The sequence below is a fragment of the Trachinotus anak genome, unplaced genomic scaffold, assembly GCF_046630095.1.
Source record: "Trachinotus anak isolate AG129_WGS33_773 ecotype Australia unplaced genomic scaffold, CSIRO_AGI_Tana_v1 ptg000026l, whole genome shotgun sequence".
NCBI lineage: Eukaryota > Metazoa > Chordata > Actinopteri > Carangiformes > Carangidae > Trachinotus > Trachinotus anak.
This window is the reverse complement of record NW_027273877.1, coordinates 2,087,536-2,101,371: the sequence shown is the minus strand read 5'-3', so window position 1 is coordinate 2,101,371 and position 13,836 is coordinate 2,087,536. Positions and strand designations below refer to the sequence as shown.

Below are 13,836 nucleotides of genomic sequence, written 5' to 3'. Positions count from 1 at the left end.
CTCACTGTGCTCAGAAAGAGCTGTGGAAACAAGGTTTGCATTGACTGCTATAAGACAGCTACTTATAGCAGTCGATTCAAACCTTTAGGCTGTGTAAATGACATGACGACCAGACTGGCAGCGGGAGTAGATGGAAAGTTTACCAGAAAAATAATGTAGAGCTATCAAATTGTTATGTTGCAAAGATTTGAACTTTATTTTGAAAAGGTGTGCAGATAATTTCTTCAAATTAAAGGGAGCTTTTTATAACAAGACAAGAAATCTGTCGGTGGTCCTCGCAGTAAGATGTTATGCAGACGATACTTTATTTTACTGCAACAGATAGAGGATTTATTGTTGCAGGAAACGGGCCTGCAGCATCTGCTCTGGTGAAGAAAGAAAGCTTGCATGGATGCAAATGCTGTGTCTGGTCTTCTAACACATTAGCCTTTTGATCATGAAGTCAGTGACTCAAGAAACTTGGCAGCTTTTAAGATCAACGCCTGTGGGTTCCATTACTGACATGTGGAAGTTTTTACTGCTTCAACTGTACTCAGATCTGCATTACTGATGCAGTCATGTTTATGTGTTCGTGCTCCTCGTGAGGAGTAGTTGTGTGTTTTGGTCTGAGGGGAGATAGACCCTGCAGCAAAACGCTAAATGGTCCAGATTTGGAGCGTCCCTTGAGGTTGCTTGCACCCGCGAGCTATTCCTCTGTGTACTTACCCCTGCAAAAATACCTGTGTAGATAGCTGCTCTGCTCCAAGGCTGGAATTGCAGAAGGAGGAACAGGGAATGTTTACAGCCTCTGTGGAGGGGTTTTGCTGCTGATCGCCACAGTAACCAGCTCCCTAAAGTGCACTTTAAGACATACAGAGGAGATCATGTAGAAAACTCAAAGAGCTGGCGCATCATAAACAACAAGTGACTATTTTTAGGTTTGTGTGTGGTTCTTGTTTCATTATAATGTCATGTGACAATGATTGTGAGCCAGCTGGTGAATGCAGGCTTTTTTGTTGTTGAGTCTAATTGCTGCTGAGTTGCCTGAAGGCATGCACCCCTGAAAGACCAGCAGGCTCAGATGTGATGACACGATCTGGTCTTGTGATAAGACCTACAATCATATCATTTTTCAATTTTAATACCCTCTAAACAGTCACGACTCCCACACACATGTCATCGCTCTAGTCATCAGCAAGCTCAGGATGAAACATCCCCTGCTAGTTGGAGCAGTGTTAACAGATAGCAGCTTTCCCTTGAGTAACACCTTCCTGATTATGCTAATCTATAAAGCAGCCTGTCACATTTTGTACAAAAGAAATAATGCATCATACAATGTAGTTAATATAACAGGGAGAGTGGGTGAGCCCAGATGCCCATAGATGCACATCCACCAATACCCAAAACAAACATTTGGTCCTTGAGTGTGATAAAAATCTCAATATACATCAGCGTCATGCTCTGAAGCAGTGTCAGTCTTATTGCTTTGCAGCTCAACACTGCAAACGAGATGAGTTACATGGGGCAATGTCAGACTTACTTCTCTGCTCGGTGTTTATTGTGCATATGTCATAGCAACAGAAGTGAGTGTGGAGAAGGGGAGAAGCACAAATTTAACATTAATTAAGATGCAGCAAATCATGTTGAATGAACATGTTTCATGTTCTCTATTGATCTATGTTCCTTTTTTTCTCTGCAGAAGGAGATTCCCCAGGAGAAAACGCCCGTCAGTGCAAACCAGCCGGGCTCCCTGGACTTCTCTTTAGAGTCCCTGAACAAGCTGAACCACAGCAGCTCCAGCGGTGGTGTCCTCTTCTCGGACACGGGCTTAGGCGGCCGCAGAGGTGAAGGCCACGCCGACGTGGGGAAGAGCGCAGAGGACTGCTGCAGGCTGGACGAGCCCTCCTCCTCCAGCTTCTCCAGCAAGCCTGGGGGGGATCCAGTGGGCTCCCTGAGCGACTCGCTGTACGACAGCTTCTCCTCCTGCACCAGTCAGGGCTCCAATGACGTGTAGGGGCGGAGAGACAGGGGGCAGGGCTGTAGTGAAGGAAACCAGTCTTGAGTGGGGTTTTACGGCCACTCTGACATCTTGCCGTGTTCTTGGCTGTAACTTTTTCCTGCCTTTTCGAGTTCTGTTCCTCTTTTCTTAATTCCATGCGCTGATTGGTTGGATGCTGACGGGCACACTGGGCCGACAGAGTGGACTTTCTGTCTGGTCTTGGAAATAACTCAGACTGCACTAACGTATTCTTGACTGCAGCCCTGCCCCAACACAAGGAGCCCTGTCCTCTCTACACACAACACAAAGCACTTAGTGGAGCTGGGGACACGAGGACAAAACCTCAAGCCAAACACCAAACCAGGACTTTTAATAGTTTGATTCTGGGTGTGGTGGACTGGACAGCAATACACAGCGTTGTCTCATTGCAATCTGTCTTTTTTCCCCCGTGCTGGGGAACCTCTTATCATTGCACTGTAACTAATACTGTACAGAGTTTGTAAGGAGTGTAAAGTGAATTTATTAGCGATTATTCAAGCAGTGATAAAAGCAGGGCGTCTTCTGATGGGCAACATTGGCGCACAGGTGCAACAAAAATGTTGCTTCTATTGCATTCCTGTTGGCTAAGAAACTAGTTTTAAAAACAAGGGGTCATTTTATGTTTTGCTGCTAAGTGTGTTGCCCTTTGAAATTGCCCCCAAAAAAATTACCCATGTGGAATCACAACCCATAATAATACACCTGCTTCATCTTTGTCTACCAGAGCAACATTTAAAAAAAAAGGTCTCTGTTTTAAATAATTTTTGCCAATTTGGTCTCCGTTTGGAAAATGATCAGACACAGCTCATTTTAACAGTAGATTATCTCATGATGCCAGCTGAAGCAAAGCATACGATGTTTCTGTGGTATATGAACTAATGTAGTGCTGTTTCAGTGTCTGACTGACGCGCAGGTACAGCAAACAACCAACTCGCAGTGTCACTGTTGGTAGCTCAGGGAACATACTGGACTAATGTAGATTGTAAAATACAGCCATCAGGAAAATGCTGACAAATACAAATAACACTCAGTAGTTTGTTTTCTCTTTAAGTTCCTGATACAAAACTCCACAATCCACACAGTCTAGTTTATATGCTCATGTAGCACAGCAAGCCTGAACTCTCCAAACCTCAGTTTTCCTTTCATAGTTGTATATTCTGTTGTATATAAAAATTGCTATAAGTTAATATCAGAATGGGCATTGCTGATTTATATATGCAAACGGGAAAAATAAACAAAAAAAAACGTTGTAAATTGTTTGCCAATCATTCAACCAAGGTTTTAAGTCTGCTGTTTGAAAATGGCATGTGTCCTTTGTTATGGAATTCATTCGGGGTTCTTGTTTTTTGAAAAAAGAAAAAAAAAAAGTCTTTATTTTGATCAATAAGAGCTAATACTAAAATATTTTATCACTTTATTTTAAAGACATATTTGAACTTTAGGCTGATGTTATGCCAAATTTCTCTCTGGAATTTGACCAGCTGGTGCTAATCAACAGAGCCGACTGTGTTTCAATTTTTCTATGAAACTGTTAATATTGTATGAAGAGAGTCTGAAGAGGACTTGTGTATTTTTCTAGATGTCCAGTATTTATATCCACATTTTGTACTGTCAGACTGTAGTGTGATCGTCATGCTTCACCTCTCTCCTTAAATGTTCCTGGTTCCTTTGTAAAGAGAAATGGTTACCAGCAGTGTTACTTGGTAATTATTAATAATATTATTGTTATTATTATTATTATTATTATTATTATTATTACTGTGTGCAATTTTGTCTGTTACACTAGACTTTAATGCTATATTTTATGTAACTATTTCCTAAATAAATATGAGAACTATTTCCTATTTCAACCTGAGCTGCAAGGTGTGTATGTCTGTGTGTGTGTGTGTGTGTGTGTGTGTGTGTGTTTTATTTGTGTGTGTTTGAATGACAGAAGAAGGACATGCATATATGCATTCACTCAGGTGATTCATTCATCCTCGGAATGTGGAAAATAAAGAGTTGGAGAAAACCAGAAATCTTTCACCCAACAAGGGCGTCGCAGTGTAATCACCGCGTCCCTGCGCTCAGGATCTGTCAGCGGGAGATGGAGGCTCAGAGCCGGCGACAGCCACCGCGCTCAGCCCGCTCACCGCTGCGGAGGGATTTGTAACCATTACTCCCTTGATGGGCAATTATGTGCTTATAAATAAACCCAATTAGTTTAGGCACGCCCGAGTGACTTCTCTCTGTGCCTCTCTGTATAGGTTCAATATATTATATTGATCACAGCACACATTCAAAAGCAACATAATCAGATGATGTTGAAGTCAAGGTTGAGTGGTAACGTTTCGCTCATCTGTGTTTTGTTTGTGATGTGGTGGAGGACGAGCTTAGGTGAAAATAAAAAAGCTGTAACCCTGCAGCTGAAGACGCCAAACATTACGGACTATAACTGATGGATGCGCACTAATCTATTAAAGAAATGTCAAGGCAGTGGTGACTAACATTATACATGAGCAATACTTTAGAAATAAATGAGTCATGACACGCACAGTAACAGAAATGTGACGTGAATCGTCAGAAATAGGCACACTAAAAATATAGGCCTGTAACCAAGGTTATTACAGATAAAAAATCTAAATATTCTCAAAGAACACTAATATATAAAAAGGTTACAGTCACACTGTCACCTATGAGAAGTTGAAGTATAAAAGTGAATTTGGGGGAAATAAAAAAGTAGTTACCACAAATGTGATTCTTTTTAGGAAGATGTTGGTGCCAGTAACAAAGGTCCCTCACACTGCGCACAGTTATCAGTGCAGTTATAACAAAAACATCCATCAAGTCACCACATGAAGAGCTGAAAGCCTCCACAGGAACATCACCATCATGTGTGTTTCATCAGCGCATGGACGCAAATAAGTGGGAGCCCCCGTCACGTGGTTTGTGCGCTCAGGATCGTCTCCCGTGGCGCTGGAGCGGATCCCTCTCACTGCGTGGATCCCTCTCACTGCGCGGAGCCTTCGCTCTCGCTTCAGCGCAGCCGACAGGATGAGCGGGTCCGTGTCCGGGTTTCCTCCGCGGCGGTGCGTCCTCCGTGCCTCCGTCTGAACGAGTGCGTCTGGTCTGATGTTTCCCCTCCGAGCGTCATCTGGGAGAGAATGTGTCTTCTGGTTTTTGCGACTTTCCTCGGAGCCCTTCTCGACGCAGGTAGGTGCAAGTTGAGGAGACTGGCTGCAGCCCCGTTTGAGTCGGCGTGTGGCACAGTTTGGAGCCTGTACGAGACAAAAACAAGTGTTTATTGTTGCGGTATAATACATCCTCTCTATCTACATTCGTGCGCAACAGAGGGGGAAATGCCAATAACACCAAAAGGATTTGATGATGTAAATGTGCTACATCTATGGTACAGATATTTCACACCATTTAACTTTATACACTGTTCCAAAATGTATCCAACTTTATTTTTTGAGGCCATTTCATTTGGAAAACAGAACTATTGCCTTTTGGTAACTCGTTTTCTCTGCATGGTCTGTGCCTGAGATTGGATTCCCAGCTCTGAATGCAACACAGATATTTACTGTTTGACTTAATGCAGCTACTTTTGAGGAAATTTAAGGAATAAATAGAAATGAACAGGCAGTGGTTCGCAATCATGCTGCGTTTTTGGTGTTGCGTTTTTACGCACTGAGGAGGAGCGGAGTGCCGGAGTCGTCTGCGCAGTTTTGGCACAGAGGGCGATAGTAACACCGACACAAGCCAATATAACACCCTTAAAGTGTTAATACTCATCTTTATCAGCTGCCTATGAGCTCTTTCTTTCTATTTCTCTGTTGCATGTATTGGCTTTAAATGAGGGATCTTTATTCTTGATGCTTGTTGCTCAGTTTGGAGTGTATGTGGGGAAATGGGATTCTGTTTCCAGAGCTCCTCCTGCACCTGTGTCCTATTTTATTCTAAATGTTATTTTGTTTTGTTGTCCCCACAGTGATTATAGTCAATGGGACTGTGATCAGAAGATATTGCTTCTGCAATTGTTCTGCACCTGGGTGCAAAATGTGGCAAAATATCCAGTTTATTTTTCCTTTCAGCTCCTGTTTTCTGTAGTGGAACTAAGAAATAGATTTAGTGTAATCTTCTAAAAGTGATAAGGCGCTGGATTTTGTCCTCCAGTATGACATATTCCCAAAAATGAGTATCCTGGTTTCATGAGTCCCCCCCCCCCCCCCCCCCCCCCCAGATGATGGATGGAAGTTTCAGGCATTTGCTTGGTTCAAAGTAATTAAGATGGGGTTGTGATGTTATATGTGGACCTTTATCAGTTGTGTTTGATGGCGCTGTTGGAGTTGAGATTAATGATTGGTGCCATTTCAATAATTACACCAGTAATATCTGCCATGGGGACGGATTGCCTGCATGGGATACTTGAGAAAGAAAGGGCAGACGTGCTTGAAGGTAGTTTTTTTCTGACTGAATGCCTGTGTGATGCTAGATATCTTATGGAAAAACTAACTGAACCTGGCAGATATAATTCAGGGGGTCAAATCAACACTGATTTATGTAATTGAAAAATATTCTTTGTGAGCAAATATAGTGTTGGATTTATATTTTCCTGCAGCTTTATGCAGAAAGCATTCGGGGGTCCAATAAAATGGATAGATTTCACCTTTACGTGTGATGCAATGTGCAGCCAGTGGAAATATGTCATGTGTGTTGCACATGGGAATTGCACAGAAAAAAATGTTCTGCAAAAATTGTTCCAGAGACTATAAACCATTTGATTTCCATTTCCCCAGCTTTAACAATCATTTAAATGGCACCAAAATGTCAAAATTAACCAACAGTGACAGGATAACACTGACTCTAAGCCTTAGCACCTTTTCCATTTTAGAAGTCATAGCTTGATTTCTGCAGATGTCTTGTCCTTTCTGCAAGGCTCAGAATCATTATGAGGCTTTAGGCAATAAGAAAAGCTCATTCCAGCAGCTTTAAAAGCATCAGATGAAATTTACAAAAGCTGCGAGAAGCGCTGTATGTTATCTTTATGAGAAGATGTTGTAGCAGTGAGGCACTCACATTTTTAGCACCTCAGGAGATGAGAGCATCTCTGCACTGGCAGAGTACATCAATTACTTACATTTGTATTGTAAATGGAGCTTTATCACCTATAGGAATACACGGGTTAAAGGAGAATCTAAAGAGACCACTCTGCTTCACTGCTGCGTTTTTTTTCCCAGTCTCTTTACAGCTTATTCTCACCTCACAGTTTTAATCTATAACCTCTCTGTTGACACTCATGAGACAGCCAATAAAAAGAGCTGAAAAACATCAAAACTCAGACTTGGCAAAGGACTTGCTCACATGGCCTCCTGCTAGTGATGTCACATAAATGTGGAGAAGACAGAGAAGGTGACACTGCAGAGTTGTGGAGCGCCATTAGCCTTGTTTGAAGCTGAAACACCATCAAAGGCACTCAGACAAAAGCAAAATCAATAACAGCCGTCTGCCAGACTCAAAGAAAACAAATGTGCATAAAAATATGTGGAATTGGAAGATTTTGAACAGATGTTCAAGAATAATGAAGAGTGATGTCATGAAAGGACAACATGGAGAAATGATTCATCAGTTTGTAGCAATTTTAGACCCATTTCTGATCTTCTGTTTTTAGGCTAAAGTTTAGAGAAATTACTTTTTAAGCAGCTAAATGATTTTCTTGCCTCAAGCTGCATTTTTGAAACATTTCAGTCAGGTATTTGGACCCATCACAGCACAGAAACGGCCTTATAAAGGGTGTGAATGACTTTAACTTGGACATAAAAAACCTCTCCCTCCTTGTTCTCCTTGACATGAGTGAAGCTTTTGATGCAGTTGAGCACAGTATTCTGATAGACAGACAAAATAAATGTGTGGGCCTCTCTGGCACTGTGCTTCAGTGGTTTATGTCTTATCTCACAAGTAGTTTTTGTTTCCCTCTACGAAGACAGGTCTAAGAAATATGACATCATCTACGGTGTACCACAGGGCTCAATCCGAGGCCCCGTCCTCTTCAGCCCCTTTATGTTGCAGTGATTCATCAATATTCATTTATGCTGATGATATTCAACTCTATATCGTTATATCTTCTGATGACACAAACCTCACTGATGATCCCCACAAGAGTATTTTAAACATCAATGCTTGGGTGGCTCAGAACTTCCTTCAGCTCAACCAGGACAAAACTGAGGTTTTCGTTAGTGGAGAAGAGGCTATTTGCTATTCCATAGGAAAAAAACACTTTTCTATAAACACAGCAGTGAGTGTATATGTTGCCATTCTGTTCTCCTCCATGGTGCAGGAGATGCCCTTCAGATCCAGTGTTACCAGTGTGAGGAGATGAAGCACAATGACTGCTCCACACCAGAGTACATCGTCAACTGCACTGTCAACGTACAGGACATGTGCCAGAAGGAGGTGCTGGTCAAACCTGATGGTAAGCGACAGTTTGCTGCATGTGAGTCTCTCTTTAAAAGTGTAAATGCTGCAGGGTTGGTGTGGTATGAGGGCTTCTACGCAGGCACAATGGAAGCAAAGACATTGCTGCAGCTCTGTTCGTCCTTGGGTTTTTCATTGCTGAAGGATGATTTGTTATAAATGGCAATGATCGCTGTCTTTGTTCTTGCTAACCCCCCTAGTTTAACTTTGGTTGATTACAAATAACACTTTATGCTGCTAGAAATACAAAGCACATAGCTTCTGGTGTGTTTGATTGTCTGTTTGATATCTCAAAAACCTGGCAGATTTCAATACATATTTAGGCTATCAGATAGTGTTTCCACTTTACTAAGGACATAATTAATAAAGTAAAAATATGACAAAAAAATAAATGTGCACACTGTATAGAGGAGCAAAATAAAAGAAGATAAAATTAGAGAGAGATGAAAAGTGAACAGATTGCTGCAGATGTTTCAAAAATGGTTTTAGGGCCCAAAACAAAAAAAAAAAAGATGTGTTTCAGAATTCATGGCTCATACCTGCTTTAAGTGTTTTCATATTCTTTGACGGGATCCAGGTCAGAGTCAGTGAAGATTGATAGTTGAGGCTGCAAGTGCACAGGCTTGAGCAGCCAAAAGTATCCGAGTAGAAAGTTAGTGCTCCTATTTATCTGTAGACGAAAGGTGACCGTCTGGGAACGGGAGACGGAGCTGCACGCAGCGCTCAAAGGCAGCTGACCTCTGAACATTAAGTTTTATTTCTTTGCCATTTAGATGAGGGTATCCAACATTATTAAGTCACTAAGCATCCGCAATTTTCTTGATGTATAACTGGACAGAGCTGGAATGAGCCAAGACGCAGTCGTTAAAAAGATTATCTGGAAAACAGCCAATCAAGTAAAAAAAAATATCACTTTTAAAATCATTTTTTCCTATAATGTGACATTTATAGTCATAAACAACAATGATGATGATGTTTGGGGCTGTTTTTCCCATTTTCTCTCTTAAATGACAAATAAGACTGAACTCCTCACCAAGGAAACTCAGCTTTTTTCTCCCACAAAACCTCGGTCTTCATACATCTAAGTTACTAACCCAGCAGTGAAGACTGAGTAGGTCAAGACAATCTCCTGTGATTTTCAGTAATAGATGTTGTTATCTGTTATTTTGGTCCTATGCCCAGCTTCAAAGACAGAGATAGAAGCATTGATTGATGTGTGGATGGACTCGCTGCGTTACTGGAGTCGACAGAGCATCAGACTGTGTAACCTGTCAGTTTTTTCCCACTGTGCAAAACATAGGCTACGCATTATGAATCCACACAAACAAATGTAAATCCTATCATTGTTTTTATGTTCAAGCTTATTGTCATATGAGGCAATATGATGTTTGTTGAGGTTGTTGCTCGAAGAAAAAAAAAAAAAAGCCTGCAAACACTATCTCACTGAACCACTTCATTCAGCTCATTTGTCAAGGAGGAGATTTCCTTCAGCTGCCACTGACACAACATTAAATTAGTTTTGCACTGAGAATGAAATGGCTCAGCCTGTAGGATGCCGAACTGACTGTTTGCTAAAGAGTTCAGAGTCTTTTTCTAGCCTCTCCAAAACCAAAAAACCAATAATGGATGGAATGGATTAAACTGTGTGTTTATCTGCTCTGATGTAGGATGCAACCATTAGCATCTTTGGCTAACTCGCTAACTACCAACAGTTCACAAATTGCATGTGTGATGTGGTTGGTCACACTATTTCGTAATTGGACAATGCCTTCAACACCAGCACTGTGGTAATGTTCTGACACTGAACCTGCAGCACTTCATGTTTTATGCTTTGCCTTAACTGACAGAGAAGCAGAGTGCTGATGCTTTCTGCAGAAAGGTGTATGTTTACCACTTACATAAAGACTATCGCATAGGAAGAATGTTCAGTTGTAGGCTACGTATTTCTGCTTTGTCAATAAAAAGCATTCACAGATAATGGGACATTCTGCCTGCAGAGATTGGATGTTATCAAAACTTTTTCTGTTCCAGTAAGAGGAAATTTCATTTGCAGACACAAGAAAACACAAGATAAACAACACAACAGGACTGTAACATAAATGATAAAATACCTGCTACAACATAGCAAAGAAACACGTAACAAATAACACTCGATAAGGGAGTCCACAGCTCTGGAGTGCAATAAAAAGTTGCAGCACTACAGAATATGAGTTTGTTTTTCTTCATACAAGCATACAAATTGTAGTAACATATAGCACACTGACAAACATCAGTTAATAAGAGTAGACAGAAAGTCAATAGTCAACCTTATAGAGCAATAAAATACTGCGGCATTGCAAAACCCTGCTCTCCTCTCCTCAGTCTAAGCAATCTAATTACAGTAGGGAAGAATGAATCACTGCTTCTCTCAGTTTGATGTTATATTTTGCAACATGATGATTCTTCCTTTTCGCAGGAATACATTATCGAAAGTCCTGTGCCTCCTCTGGGGCTTGCCTCATCGCCTCCTCTGGCTACCAGCAGTTCTGCACTGGGAGGCTGAACTCAGTCTGCATCTCCTGCTGCAACACCCCGCTCTGCAACGGGCCGAAGAGGAAGCGCCCCGCGCCCTCAGCGGCGATGCCAAACCACCAGATGAACCGGCCTCTTCATTTCCTCCTGACCTTTTTCTTGGTGCCACTGATGCTCCCCCTGCTGACGTAGATGGTCCCACCATGTTTCCACTGTACAGTTTGGTATCTTCAGTCCAACCCATAGAAAAGAAAGAAGCCTCACTTTGTTCCTCTTGTTTTTGGTTCATCTAGGTTTTCAGTCAATCCTGCAAGGTTAAAGATTTTGGCAGCAGATGGGGGTCAAGTCACATTAGTTTGTCCTTCCAACTTCATTTAAACATGATAAACTACCATCCATCTTCTCATCTATTTCCCTCAATGTCAGCCTGTTGCTTTAGGAGAATTCTTAATGCCCCTCCAAAGAGTGAGATTTTAGAGTCCTGTATGTTTTCAACATCATAGCAACAGTGTAGAGGCCCTCCTGTTCCAACCTGACCCACGTGCACAAAGGCAGGTCCATAAAGACATGGCAAACATGCTGTTGTGGCTAAATGGGAGCAAACCCCAAAATCTGGTGGAAAACCTGAAACTATCTTTTAGCATTTAGCATTATAGCCTCTTACAGACTGAATCAACATAACCTGTCCTGTTTTTGTCATAGGTTCACCCTGGAGCCCAGACCTCCAGTCACTAACTGTGATATAATGAAGGAGCAGACTTGAACACCACGCTGGCTTTGTATCCTCCCAAGCATCATGAAAAGCAGTGACCCCGATCGATGTAACACCGTAACCACTGACAATGACACTGCTGAACTGGAGACTGAAGGCAAACCGAGCTTTCTGATTCATGTTTTGCTCGTGTTGCCTGAGAAGGACCCTCCAGTCTACAACTGAGGCATCTCTCTATTTCTTTGCTTTTTGTGAAGTGGAGCGTTTTGTGAAGAACCTACTCTGAAGTAATTTTCTGGTTATTACAAGCTGTAAAAGGTGCAGGTAGAGCTCAATGTTGAAAATGATATTTTTAAGCTTTTGTTTTGTGGGCTTTATTTGATCTACGGTTTGATACAGCACTGTTGGTTTCATTTCTTGTTGATGCTGTTGCTGTTATTGCTCAGATTTTTCTTATTTCAATTTGATTACAACAGAACTGACTCTAGGAACCCAAACTATACTTATTGCTCTTCTTATTCTTATGATGAAGAACACACTTTGATTCTGGCACTTTGAGTTCTGATAAATAAGCTTTCTGAGATTTCTTGCCACACTCCATCTTGCCATGTTTATGTATATTTCCCACTGCCGAACAGTATTGATTGACATTTTACTACAGTGAATATGAAGGATGCTGAAATGGTTTTTGGAAAGCCTATTTGCGTTTTTGCTTGTTGATCCCCAAACATCAGATTTGTTGAATTAATTCGGCCATATAAAGAGTTTATTAGAAATATTAAAGAGACATTAATATTCCATATAGTACTTTGTGAAAAGAGATATCGAACTGTCTTAGAGCTAAACATGGAAATACTTGTTAGTGTGAATTATAAAATTTGTTTTACATGGACATAGTGTAGTAAAAGAAGCTATAAGCACAAATAACTTCTCTTGTTAGGGTGATATCAGCCATATTTCCCTTTACGTTTATGGTACTTAAGAAAGTTAAACATATGCCCAAATCAAAGCATGTAGCCACTGCTGTAGACCAAATACTGTATTTATAACCTACGCCAATGAAAACTAATTTAACGTAAACTAATTTGCACCTTTATATTTCCCTCTAAATCATTTAACTGCCTATTTATTATTCTGCTTGCATTATTTTTTTTGTACAGTATGATATTTAAAGATAGTGAATGTGCTGCAGACATTCTCCCACTGTATCTCCATGCCACAAATGAAGGTCTGATTAAAGGTCAGGAGCGGAGCAGAAAGAAATTGCACTTGGATTATTGATCTCACATCATTATGATATTGTTTTCCTATTAAAACAAATATATTGATGAGGATTCTGAAACTTTACCTTCTCAGACAGAGGTGGACCACGTGATAAAAGTTCATAGCAGTTGTTTTGACTGGTCTTCTGTGAAGAGTGACGCTGTAATCTGCTGATATGTGATGTAAATAAATGTTGCAGAAAAATTGACCCGTCATGTTTTCAGTCAGTAACAAGACGTTCTAACTGTATTTGAGTTTAGAAGCAGTTGTTAATTGCCAGAGGAGTTTTACTTGAAATACCAGCTTCATTTAAAGTTAAGTAAATATGCATTAATTTGTTTTATTATCCATGTGCTTAATTATGGTTTTCTCTAGACAAATAGCCTATCACCTTCATGCAACATGTTCTGCAGACTTGACTAAAAAGAATCTCTAGTTTATGGCAACCTTTAATTAGAATTAATTAATTGGAAGTATCCTAATGGACACTGTCTCTATTTTCCCTGTGCAGTAATTAGGACCAAATTAGGTCCTTCCAAGGAACCTTGAATTTATAGGGAACTATGGGATTAGTGAGGTCTATGAAATGGTCCTAACAATGGGGCTGTCCTGCTGATTGAGTGGCCAAACATGAAATATTGTCATGTTTATACCTTTTTCCTCCAAGATAAGACCATGAAAGAAAAGCAACATACAGCTTAGCATTAGAATTCACCTCACCTCAGCTGTAATGCATGAGTTTTGGTGGCTTTGAAGGGAGTGGGGGTGGGGGGGTGAGGGTGCTTTATTTGACTCTCTGGGAAATTAAATCCTGCACTGCTGGTGGTCCCTGGGAGGTTATATGGGCTATATGCTTTCCCCATGTCTTTAACCTTCACAC

The 13,836-nt window shown here is 41.0% G+C and overlaps 2 protein-coding genes across 7 annotated transcripts in view; both read left to right on the top strand.

Annotated features, from left to right (window-relative positions):
• Window positions 1–3,872, top strand: part of LOC139609578 (nck-associated protein 5-like) — a 125,526-nt gene extending 121,654 nt beyond the window's left edge. For all 4 annotated transcript variants that reach the window (XM_071464333.1, XM_071464337.1, XM_071464336.1 and 1 more), the window contains one exon: window positions 1,679–3,872. In XM_071464333.1, the coding sequence (XP_071320434.1) occupies window positions 1,679–1,993 (315 nt within the window). In that variant the 3' untranslated portion in view covers window positions 1,994–3,872. The remainder of the gene's footprint in view (window positions 1–1,678) is intronic.
• An 86-nt stretch (window positions 3,873–3,958) lies between these two features.
• Window positions 3,959–13,164, top strand: LOC139609579 (ly6/PLAUR domain-containing protein 1-like). Of its 3 annotated transcripts, none has more exons than XM_071464341.1 (4): window positions 3,959–5,209; window positions 8,334–8,468; window positions 10,926–11,195; window positions 11,684–13,164. In XM_071464341.1, exons 1-3 carry the CDS (start codon window positions 5,161–5,163, stop codon window positions 11,171–11,173), a joined length of 432 nt encoding a protein of 143 aa, XP_071320442.1. In that variant the 5' UTR covers window positions 3,959–5,160; the 3' UTR covers window positions 11,174–11,195; window positions 11,684–13,164. The 3 variants fall into 3 exon arrangements, with proteins under 3 accessions (XP_071320442.1, XP_071320441.1, XP_071320440.1); XM_071464340.1 differs by having other exon boundaries at window positions 10,926–11,205; XM_071464339.1 differs by having other exon boundaries at window positions 3,960–5,209; window positions 10,926–11,200.
• Window positions 13,165–13,836: the final 672 nt, after the last annotated feature.